We start from the raw sequence: 12,401 nt of genomic DNA on the forward strand, positions 1-12,401 counted from the left end.
TCATCTTCTTGACACCGTATATGATAATCTTTTAGTTACCTGATTAATCAGCTGTACCAGTAATTGATGGGTAGTTGATTATTGTTCCAACAGGAATTTACTATAAGTTCAATTCAACGACTCATATCATTTATATATAAGTTCCAAGTTCTATGTTCAATTAATGGATCTTTGACTCCAAGTGCACTCACCAACGGGACGTCATTCCAACATTCTTCATCCTGAAACAAAGACTAGTTATGTGAATAATGATGAACCTACTTGTTCCAACAAATAGATAGAAATTGAACTACAAAAAATTAGCTTGAATCTGAATTTCTTCAGATATTCTGATGAGTAATTTTGCTATGCTATCGTCTAACAGATGAATTGGTACTCTGGCCGAGTGGTCTAAGGCGTCAGGTCGAGGTCCTGATCTCTTCGGAGGCGCGGGTTCAAACCCCGCGGGTATCAATATTTTTTTATGGATTTAACCTGCAAATTTTTTGTTAAGAAGAAATAAGGTAGGCTGAAAATTATGATATGTCCGGTGCTTGTTACAGTTCATGCTAGCAGTTAACAAGAGTAACGCAGCTCTTCACGCAATATATGTATGAATGTACACGACTATTCGTTTTGCATACATATCAACATAAAACGTGAGTGGCCGTAAATGCTGTTTATATTTACCGGAATTCCATTTTTGGGAAAAAAAATAATGTCGTATATAGAGAACAAACTAGTAATTGATTTGCTCGAACGGGAAGAAAATTATTCTGTGAATCAACTGGATGTGACAGTAGCAGTAAATAGCCAGATACTTGTTGTTAATTATATCTTTAAATAAATGCTTCATCAATAGATGTATTGATGAATAAAAAGAAAGAACTCCTCATAGGGGGCTCGAACCCCTGACATTTCGGTATCCTTGCTTAAGTCGCTATGCTTAAAAGCCGAACGCTCTACCAACTGAGCTAACAAGGATGAGTTCTTCGAGATCTTAAGCAAATGATTTTAATCTGACAAACGTTAAAATAAGTTCACAAACTATTGATAAAGAATAAAAGAGTTACACAAAAATCAACTATTGTTGGAACAAGTAGGTTTATCATTATTCACATAACTAGTCATCACTACTATCTGAAGTATTCAGATTTACTGTTGGAACAAGTCGGTTCATCATTATTCACATAACTAGTCATCATTACCATCTGAAGTACTCAGATTGTATTCTAAAGTGTACTTCGTATATGTTACACAGATGTCGTATCTTTGGTAGGATGAAGGGATGCTAAACGAGCTGTTCGAAGAGCGGGTTTAACTGAAAACAAGGATCCATTAATTGAGCATCAACTTGGAATTTATATATAAATGATATGAGTCGTTACACTGAACTTATAATGAATTCCCTAGTTTATTATTGTATTGAACATACTCAACATGTCCAATCGACGTCTGTTTTACATACCTCTCTTATATAGTATAAGAAAGAGTTCTGCTTTTATTCTTGATTGATACTACTGGTTATCGACAAGTATACTAGATGTTCACCTTCTGGATTTAGGAATTCACGAAAGGGAAGCAATAAGTTTACGTGGTAATGTGAATATTTTTTTTGTCTTTGCTTTATAAGTTGTTCTCCATTCGTCCTATAACATTACCAGTTCTTGCTCTTCAGCTTGCACTAATTTGATGATAGTTGGGTCTTGCATTGGTCGACAATTTACCTCATCTTTTAAACATTGTATATGATAACACTCTAGCCACAACAATAATGATGTATATACCATCATCTACCGTTGAAAAAGAATGGCGAAAATTAAAAATTGAATTTAGAGGGAACATCTGTGCTTTCCAGAAACCGGTTGATTGCGTGAGAATAAAAATAACATTTCTACCGTAGCTTGTATCCTATATTGTATTCGTATAAACTTTGTATACACAATTTCATTTTACCCACATAAGCGCAGAAATGTCTTGAACGCAAAAGATATCATGTTACTGTCTTTTTTTCATCTTGTTTACAGCAATGGTCGCCTTATGTGTTTCTTTTCGAGGACATCATAATATCGAAATGCCAGTTCGTACATGGTCATGAAAATACTAAGAGATTAATAGAGTGCTGATATATGTTGCTTACAGTACGGTAAAAGTCCATAATGATTGTCGTTGCCTTCAAGTTACTGTATGCGCAAAGGTAGCAATTGCCGCGAATATTTGCCTACAACAATATTATTCAATTGAGATTCCGTCGCATTTATGACTTTGGCGAGAATTGAGCTGGTTCTACAAATCTATTCGGATAGTATAATAGTATATTAAACTTCTAATCTAGATAACAAAAAGGTTTTCAAAAAATGCATAAACGTGACAAGCAACAGGTTTAAATCGGTGTTACAAAGTTCCCTCAACGTTTGGTAGCATTGTCCTCTTGTATATATGAAGCAAAAAGTGAAAATGCTCCAATATTATGTGGTCTTACCATATTATCGAGAAACTAAGCTAATCACTGAATATCCCATATAGATTTTCATCTAATTTTAAACGTAGGTTTCTGATACCATAAAAAGACTTTTTACCGCCAGTAGGGAGAAACTGCGGTCAAGATTCCTCCGGTTAGTTATGGTACTACCGATTTCTCTTTTAGTTATGTACAAGGCGCTTCTTCAATGAAATTATGCACGCCTGGTGTCATTTTTGAAGTAGGCACGCAACAAGATTCAGTGCAAGAGCGCGCTTCAAACAGAGTTTTTTTGCTAAATGCGTCGTTTGGCGCCGTTTCGGCGACTCTTCCCAGGAGAGGGTCTCACAAAACGGGCGATATGTTTTGTTGATAGTTGTCAAAAGCGGAAAAACATCAACAAATCAGAAGGCAACGCAAAATGCAGGAGCACCACAAAATCTCACTTCAACAGTAACGTTAAATTTGTTGTGCTGCTAATGAATCACATTCATCTTGCGTTTTTGCAGCATCATTTAAAGAATATTCTGCAAGTTAGGTGTGAAGTGTACATAACACACTACTTCAATTTGCGTTCCGCATACGGCCTGCCCGATTTGTTTTGTTTGCGATTTCCTCATTCGTCTTCCTTTGCAGAAACAGGTTTGTCCCTTCTTGTTGTGAAAACAGTGCGTAGTTGTATATATTAAGCAATTAAATATATCTGGAGTAGTAAGAGGCATTCGAACGATCTAACCGAAGCATTTTCAAATTTCGTATTGTGTTTTTTTATATTCGGCCAGATTTGGGAAGTTGAAGTTTTAGTGTCTTTGGTTTTTTCTAGTGACCGTTTTTTACTTGTGGTTTCTGGTATATCTTCTTGAAAAAACTGTTGAAGTGGTTGAACTGCGCAGCTACAAAGATCACAAAAGTGTAATACGAAGTAAGATCTACCATATAAAAATAGACCCAAAATATTTTCGTCCGTTTTATCAAATATCAGAGGAAGCCTCAATCTTCTCATAATGTCAACGTCCCTTTTAGTAGAAAATAGCAGAAGCATTAATGCTAACGATGAAAATAGTATGAAGGAAACTCAATGCATTGTACAAAAGAGAAATGTTCCAAGAACAATTCTCGGTAATGTCACAAATAATGCAAATATCTTACAAGAGCTCTCGATGAATAAGAAAATGGGAATGAAAAGTTTCTCAAAACTAAGCTCTTTTTTTCCTTCGAAGGATGAAGTCTCGAGACACCATGATTTCACCTCCTCTATCAATGAGAGTACGCAGGAATCAAAACAAGAGGTGTTAAACAATAAAGAAAATATTCCCGAATATGGATGCGCAGAGCAACAACAGCAACAACATTATTCAAATGGCAATTCCGCAGATACCAATTCTCTGGCGTTGAACGGTAATATGTTAGCATACTCTGAGAATAAATCATTTTCCACAAAAGTGGAATGGCAGAAAAGGATCATAAAGGATGACTCAAAAAAAAAAAGGCCAATATCGACTCTTGTTGAGCAAGACGAGCAAAAAAAGTTCAAACTACATGATTTTACTGCGGAAGAAGAGATTCTTGAGGAATATGAATGGGATGATTTGGATGAAGAAGATTGTGATGATCCTTTAATGGTGAGCGAAGAAGTCGATGATATTTTTGAATATCTGCATCACTTAGAAATAACCACATTGCCAAATAGGTCCGATCTTTATAAACATAGGAACATAAAACAAAACAGGGATATCCTCGTGAATTGGATAATTAAAATCCATAATAAGTTTGGACTCCTGCCGGAAACTTTGTATTTGGCTATAAACATAATGGATAGATTCCTTTGTGAAGAGATAGTTCAATTGAATAGGTTGCAACTGGTTGGGACATCATGTTTGTTTATCGCTTCTAAATATGAAGAGATTTACTCTCCTAGCATAAAACATTTCGCATACGAAACAGATGGCGCCTGCTCTGTGGAAGAAATCAAAGAAGGCGAAAAATTTATATTAGAGAAACTCGATTTCCACATTAGTTTCGCCAATCCAATGAATTTTTTGAGAAGAATATCAAAAGCGGATGACTATGATATTCAATCCAGAACATTAGCGAAATTCCTGATGGAAATTTCTATTGTAGATTTCAAGTTCATTGGAATATTACCGTCATTATGCGCATCGGCAGCAATGTTCCTCTCGAGGAAAATGCTGGGTAAAGGAAACTGGGATGGTAATTTGATTCACTACAGTGGCGGTTATACAAAGGCAAAACTATATCCCGTGTGCCAGTTATTGATGGATTACCTTGTGGGACCCATCATTCATGACGAGTTCCTAAAAAAATATCAATCGAGAAGATTTTTAAAAGCTTCTATAATTTCCATCGAATGGGCTTTGAAAGTAAGAAAAAATGGTTACGATATAATGACTCTGCATGAGTGAGGGTAAAACCTACACAGAATCGAGAAAAAGAAAGAAAGAAAAAAAATTCTTATCCCATTTATTTTATAGATAATCTAGGCATTCATTATTCACATATAACGGTTACTTCATATATATCATCACACGGTGTCAACTCTTATGAGCTGTAATAATCATATTTTCATTAATTGTTTTGATATTGAGCGATTAACTTCAAAATGCCATAGGACGTATTTTCTCTCTATCTTTTTCAATACATAAATGAATTAAAGTGTGTCTATCAACGTTATGTAGGATGCAGGAGGGAGGTTGGAGAACTGGAAATTTGATTAATGTTTCAATGTCTTCTGTTTGCACCAGTCAAAAACTTTGAAATAAACCATGCCATGTTTCGGTTTTTTGAATTTTAGTCTCAGAGAATCCAAATTTGTCTCAGGTACGGCAATATCTCCAACCAGGTCATTGACAAAATCTTTGAATGCTGGGTCTGATGCAACATCAATACCGCCGCTATAGTGCACTAAGGTTTCGTCCCATTGGATGCAATTATCTTTGATTTGTTTCGCAATATACATTGACATGGCGGCTAAATATGATGGTTTCAAATGAATAAATTTATTGCAACATATTGAATATTCCAGGATGAATTTGGCCATATTTCTTGTCTCAATACAATAATCGTCAACCTTGGAAATTCTTCTTATGAAATTCAAGGGATTTGGTAAAGATATGTTGTAGCCTAAAGAACTTAAAACAAATATCTCAGCTTTCTTGATGTCTTCGACAGTTGCGGCACCATCAGTGATGTAAGCAAAATTTGCCACCTTTGGTAGTGTAACTTCTTCAAATTTGCAGGCAATAAACAAACAAGTGATGCATAGTAGTTGTAATTTATTCAATTTTACAACATTTTGTGATAAAAACCGATCTAGTAAATTTATCGCCAAAAACAGCGTTTCAGGTAAGCACTGAAACTTCTCATGAACTTCAATTAACCAATCAATTAAAAGGGCTCTCATGGAGCTTTTCAGGTGGTATGGAGATTCGGCATCCATCAAGTAATTATGCGTTGGTAGCGTTTGGGTTTCCCTCTCATAAAGATGAGAAAAAATAGAATCTGTATATTCTGCCACCATGAAGGGATCATTTGTCTCTAATGAATCTAAATTTCTCCATCCGTCAAGTTTTAGTTTTTTTACAGTCTTCGAACCTGCTGGATCTGTAAAATCGTTTGAGAGGCCCCTTTTCTTGTTTTTTCCTAAATGAATGGAGATTCTTCGTATCTTACTTTGGGGGAGCTGTAAAGCATCGATCTTATTACTATTCACTTCGGACAGGATTTTCTTCTCATTCGTAGAGTCTGGTGTTAAATTAACCGAATTTTCTCTTGCAATAGTTTGGAGAACATTTTTCTTGCCCACATGATTCTCATCGTTAACTGAGACTTTTCTTTCAGTAATTGGACTAGGGATACAATTCATTTCAAATAATGCAGTGGAAGAACGATAAGGTGGAAAGATATTTGGTTGAGACACTAGATGATGTGTTGTCGGTTGTATATGTATGCTGGGTTGATATATCTTTCTATTTTCTAACACAAATCAAAATGTTACCTATTATGAGATGGAGAACGTGGTTATATATATGTTCACAAGAAGAAAGTAAGTACGATTAACCCTACAAAAGAGAAAAGACAATATTCGAAAACGGCAATATTCAACCGCACTTTGCGAATTGCCAATTGCCAATTGCAAATGGTGAGATTCACAGGAGAACCAGGAACAACCATGTCCTGTGTCCTGCAGAGCAACAGACCCACTTGCTTTACCGCAGAGGGCCCTTTTTTGTTTACAGTCGCAAAAAAAAACGCGAAGAATACGCGTCGGTCCTTGAATTTTGTGTTACGCGTAGTGATTTGGCTTTTTTTTAGCGACGCGTTTCTTGGTTATACGGTAGTATAGCACATAATACCGACAGCACTGGTGTCTGTAGTTATAATTAAATATGATAGCCTTCGTTATTGCGTAACTTGGATTTTCAAAAAAAAGCCATTAAACAAAAAAAACAAAAAAGGGGAGTTAACAAAAATAAGCTCGCACTCAGGATTGAACTAAGGACCAACAGATTTGCAATCTGCTGCGCTACCACTGCGCCATACGAGCATCACTTTGTGATAGTGTTGTATCTCAAAATGAGATACCTCAGCATTACTAGATTTATCAACCTAGACATAAAACATGTATGAAACACGTACCAAACAATAGTTCCAAAACAGACAAGATTGAGTATACTAGGCAGCCTACTTGCCTAAGATGAACCAAACCAACCAAACGTATAAATACCTGAACAATTAGTTTAGATCCGAGATTCCGCGCTTCCACCCTTTAGTTAGATTCAGATCTTATATAGATTATATAGGATAAGTAACATTCTGTGAATCACGTTAATAATAAGTCTGACAACAAGTTACTCTCCTAAACGAATTTAGGATTGTCAAGACATCCGGTATTACTCGAGCCCGTAATACAACATCTGGTAGCGTTAAAGGTTACTAATTGTTCAAGCAAACCAACGAATCCCCGAACCTAGCTACACCAACATCTGTCATGAGCTTTATGGATCAAATCCCAGGAGGAGGAAGTTACCCAAAGCTTCCGGTGGAATGTCTTCCTAATTTCCCGATCCAACCAGCACTAACCTTCAGAGGTAGGAATGACTCGCACAAGTTGAAAAACTTCATCTCTGAAATAATGTTAAACATGTCTATGATTCCCTGGCCCAACGAAGCCAGTCGTATTGTCTATTGTAGAAAACACTTACTGAACCCTGCTGCTCAATGGGCTAATGATTTTGTCCAAGAGCAAGGCATACTCGAAATAACGTTCGACACTTTCATTCAAGGACTGTACCAGCATTTCTATAAGCCACCAGACATCAACAAAATCTTCAACACGATTAATCAACTGTCTGAAGCAAAATTTGGTATCGAACGTCTTAACAAACAATTCAAAATGATTTGGGACAGAATGCCACCAGACTTTATGACCGAAAAAGCAGCTATTATGACATATACCCGCTTACTGACAAAGGAAACCTACAATATAGTTAGAATGCACAAACCAAAAACGTTAAGAGGAGCCATGGAGGAGGCTTACCAAACAACCGCACTAACTGAGAGATTCTTCCCAGAATTCGAGCTAGACGCCGATGGAGATACTATAATCGCAGCCACAACTCGTTTACAAGAAGAGGATGACAACGACAGTGACCCAGAAGATAACTCGTTAACCCAGAAGAGACACGTCCACGCAGTTCGGACAAGAAGATCATACAATAAACCGACCGCGACTTATCACAACAGGAGAAGCAATAATCCATCTAGAGAAGAGTGTGTAAAGAACCGTCTCTGTTTTTATTGTAAGAAAGAAGGACACCGCCTGAACGAATGTAGAGCTCGTAATGCGAGTTCTAGCCGATCCTGACCCTGAGTCGAAAGACCACACGAAATTTTCTATCACATCTCAACCTATTGTACATTATATCGCCATACCTGAAATGGACAAAACTGCCGAAAAATACATAAAAATAAAAAACACGAAAATAAGAACCCTGTTTGATAGTGGATCACCCACATCATTTATCCAAAGAGATACCGTAAAACTCCTGAATCTGCCAATCCACGATACTCCGCCGCTCCGCTTTAGAGGATTCATATCTACCGAATCTGCCACGACCTCAGAAGCAGTTACGCTCGACCTTACAGTCGACAATCTGCAATTCAATGTAGCCGCGTATGTACTCGATAAAATGGACTACCAACTCCTAATCGGAAATCCAATTCTACGCCGCTACCCGAAACTCCTGTACACAATCCTGAACACTAAGCAGTGTACTTCCGCCCAGAAGCCCAAGGCTTATCATCCCGAAAACATTAACTATGTGAAAGTTAAATGCGCTGGTAATCGTGGTAACTCCAGAACCAAGACACTGTCCTTTGCCCCCACTACTCCTGAAGCAACCGACCTGAACTCCGCTGGTAACCGTGGTAAACCCCGAAACAATAATCTGTCTTTTGCCCCCACCATTCCTGACGCAACTGACCTGAAATCCGCTGGTAATCGTGGCGACTCCAGAACTAACACCCTGTCTTTTGCCCCCACTATTCCTGACGCAACTGACCCGCTTACAACACTTGACAATCCAGGTAGTATTCACAATACATTTGCACAATTCCAGATACCTGAAGAAGCGATGATCCTAGAAGAGGATGAAAGATACTTCAACGTTGTTTCAACCATCCATAACGTCGAACCTAAAGCTATTGATCACAGCGATAAGGAACCATTTTCCACGTTGCCGGCTTGGTTACAACAGAAGTATACAGAGATTATACGTAATGATCTCCCAGCAAGATGTATGAACATCGACAACGCTCCCGTAAAACACGACATTGAAATTAAACCTGATGCACGACTACCTCGACTACAACCATATCACGTCACCGAAAAGAACGAACGAATAATCAACAAGATCGTTCAAGAACTGCTCGACAACAGATTCATTGTCCCCTCGAAATCTCCATGCAGTTCCCCCGTTGTCCTCGTCCCGAAGAAAGATGGTACGTTCAGACTTTGCGTTGACTACCGTGCCCTGAACAAGATTACCATCTCCGACCCATTCCCATTACCCAGAATCGACAACCTATTAAGCCGTATTGGGAATGCCCAAATATTCACCACGCTAGATTTGCACAGTGGTTATCACCAGATTCCAATGGAACCAAAAGACCGCTACAAAACCGCTTTTGTCACCCCGTCCGGTAAATATGAATACACTGTCATGCCATTTGGTCTAGTCAATGCACCTAGCACCTTTGCAAGATACATGGCCGACATTTTCAGAGACTTGAGATTTGTCAATGTCTACCTTGATGACATATTAATCTTCTCTGAATCCCAAGAAGAACACTGGAAACATTTAGACACAGTTCTTGAAAGACTTAAGAAGGAAAATCTTATTGTCAAAAAGAAAAAATGCAAGTTTGCATCAAAACAAATTGAATTCCTAGGCTATAGTATTGGAATCCAGAGAATAGCCCCACTGCAACACAAATGTGCAGCAATCCGAGACTTCCCGACCCCGAAAACAGTAAAACAAGCACAACGATTTTTAGGAATGATTAATTACTACAGACGATTCATTCCAGAATGTTCTAAGATAGCACAACCCATTCAACTGTTTATTTGTGACAAAAGTCAATGGACAGAAGAACAAGACAAAGCAATCGAGAAGCTGAAAACCGCCCTATGTAGTTCCCCTGTTTTGATACCATTCGATAGCAAAGCAACTTACCGATTAACCACAGACGCCTCAAAAGATGGTATTGGTGCTGTTCTAGAAGAAATCAATACAAAAAACAAACTTATTGGTGTCGTCGGTTATTTCTCTAAGACCTTAGAAGGCGCTCAGAAGAATTATCCCGCAGGCGAATTAGAACTACTTGGAATTATTAAAGCACTCCACCACTTCCGATATATGCTTCACGGTAAGCATTTTACATTGAGAACAGACCACATCAGCTTACTGTCACTACAGAATAAAAACGAACCCGCACGACGCGTACAACGATGGTTAGACGACCTAGCCACCTATGAATTTACCTTAGAATACCTAGCAGGACCCAAGAATGTCGTTGCCGATGCCATATCCCGTGCCGTATACACCACATTTCCAGAAACACCCGATCCTATCAACCCAGAAAGCTGGAAAACTGAATATAAATCAGACCCATTGTGTAGTGCTACGTTAATTCATCTGAATGAACTGACGCAACACAATGTCAAACCGGAGGATATGTCAGCCTTCCATAGCTACCGAAAGAAATTTCAATTATCCGAGACCTTCCGTAAGAACTACTCCATCGTAGACGAAATAATCTACTATCGAGACCGATTAGTAGTCCCGGTAAAACAACAGAACGAAGTCATAAAACTGTATCACGATCATACTTTATTCGGAGGCCATTTTGGTGTAACTGTAACATTTGGAAAGATTGCTCCAATTTATTACTGGCCGAAATTGCAACATTCAATTACACAATACATCCGTACCTGCGTACAATGTCAACTCACAAAATCACATCGACCACGTTCACAAGGACTATTGCAACCGCTTCCCGTAGCAGAAGGAAGATGGCTTAATATATCAATGGATTTTGTGACTGGACTACCCTTAACAACAAACGATTTGAATATGATCCTCGTTGTTGTCGACCGCTTCTCGAAACGCGCTCACTTCATAGCTACAAGAAAAACAGCAGACGCATCACAGCTAATAAATACGCTATTCCGCTATATCTTTTCATATCATGGTTTCCCGAAAACAATAACCAGTGATAGAGACATCCGTATAACCGCAGAAAAATATCAAGAACTTACAAAAAGATTAGGGATAAAATCGACAATGTCTTCTGCAAACCACCCCCAAACAGATGGACAATCCGAAAGAACGATTCAAACATTGAACCGATTGCTAAGAGCTTATGCCTCCACCAATACCCGGAACTGGCACACCTACTTACCACAAATTGAATTTGTCTATAACTCCACACCGACCAGAACACTTGGAAAGTCACCATTCGAAATTGATTTAGGATATACTCCCAATGCACCTACCATTAAAACGGATTGCGAAATCAATGCAAGAAGTTTTACCGCCGTAGAACTGGCCCGACACCTCAAAGCTATTACGATCCAAACAAAAGAACGACTAGAGTCTGCTCAGATTGAAATGGAAACTAATAACAACCAAAGACGTAAAACTTTGTTATTGAACATAGGAGATCACGTACTAGTGCATAGAGATGCATATTTCAAGAAAGGAGCATATATGAAGGTACAACCTATATATGTTGGACCATTTCGAGTTGTCAAGAAAATAAATGATAACGCTTACGAACTCGACTTGGATTCACACAAGAGAAAACATAGAGTTATTAACGTACAATACTTAAAGAAATTTGTATACCGACCCGACGCATATCCAAAGAATAAACCAATCAGTTCCGTTGAAAGAATCAACAGAGCCAATGAAGTCATTGCAGTTATAGGGATAGATACCACACACAAAACATACTTATGTCGTATGCAGGATGTGGACCCGACAATCTCAGTAGAATATTCAGAAGCTGAATTCTACCAAATCCCAGAGGAAATACGAAAGTCAATATTAGCCAATTTTAGACAATTGTACGAGACTCAAGACAACTCCGAGAGAGAGGAAGATGTTGTATCTCAAAATGAGATACCTCAGCATTACTAGATTTATCAACCTAGACATAAAACATGTATGAAACACGTACCAAACAATAGTTCCAAAACAGACAAGATTGAGTATACTAGGCAGCCTACTTGCCTAAGATGAACCAAACCAACCAAACGTATAAATACCTGAACAATTAGTTTAGATCCGAGATTCCGCGCTTCCACCCTTTAGTTAGATTCAGATCTTATATAGATTATATAGGATAAGTAACATTCTGTGAATCACGTTAATAATAA

At 38.1% G+C, this 12,401-nt stretch overlaps 3 protein-coding genes and 3 non-coding genes across 6 annotated transcripts; 3 read left to right on the top strand and 3 right to left on the bottom strand.

Annotated features, from left to right (window-relative positions):
* Positions 1-371: 371 nt before the first annotated feature.
* Positions 372-453, top strand: Skdi_7.trna21L. The gene has a single exon. It is a non-coding gene; the product is annotated as a tRNA-Leu (tRNA).
* Positions 454-867: 414 nt separating this feature from the next.
* On the bottom strand, positions 868-963 carry Skdi_7.trna22K. The gene is made up of 2 exons: positions 927-963; positions 868-903 (listed from the first exon to the last, which is right to left on the bottom strand). It is a non-coding gene; the product is annotated as a tRNA-Lys (tRNA).
* Positions 964-3,444: 2,481 nt separating this feature from the next.
* On the top strand, positions 3,445-4,863 carry CLB1 (B-type cyclin CLB1; the record flags this gene model as incomplete). The annotated part of the gene is made up of 1 exon (XM_056228121.1): positions 3,445-4,863. One exon carries the CDS (start codon positions 3,445-3,447, stop codon positions 4,861-4,863), a length of 1,419 nt encoding a protein of 472 aa, XP_056087874.1.
* Positions 4,864-5,171: 308 nt separating this feature from the next.
* CLB6 (B-type cyclin CLB6) lies at positions 5,172-6,323 on the bottom strand (the record flags this gene model as incomplete). Its single annotated transcript, XM_056228122.1, has 1 exon — positions 5,172-6,323. One exon carries the CDS (start codon positions 6,321-6,323, stop codon positions 5,172-5,174), a length of 1,152 nt encoding a protein of 383 aa, XP_056087875.1.
* A 609-nt stretch (positions 6,324-6,932) lies between these two features.
* On the bottom strand, positions 6,933-7,004 carry Skdi_7.trna23C. Its single transcript has one exon. It is a non-coding gene; the product is annotated as a tRNA-Cys (tRNA).
* Positions 7,005-8,397: 1,393 nt separating this feature from the next.
* SKDI07G3580 (gag-pol fusion protein) lies at positions 8,398-12,162 on the top strand (the record flags this gene model as incomplete). The annotated part of the gene is made up of 1 exon (XM_056228123.1): positions 8,398-12,162. The coding sequence occupies one exon, from the start codon at positions 8,398-8,400 to the stop codon at positions 12,160-12,162; it is 3,765 nt and encodes a 1,254-aa protein (XP_056087876.1).
* Positions 12,163-12,401: the final 239 nt, after the last annotated feature.

Source organism: Saccharomyces kudriavzevii (genome assembly GCF_947243775.1).
Source record: "Saccharomyces kudriavzevii IFO 1802 strain IFO1802 genome assembly, chromosome: 7".
NCBI lineage: Eukaryota > Fungi > Ascomycota > Saccharomycetes > Saccharomycetales > Saccharomycetaceae > Saccharomyces > Saccharomyces kudriavzevii.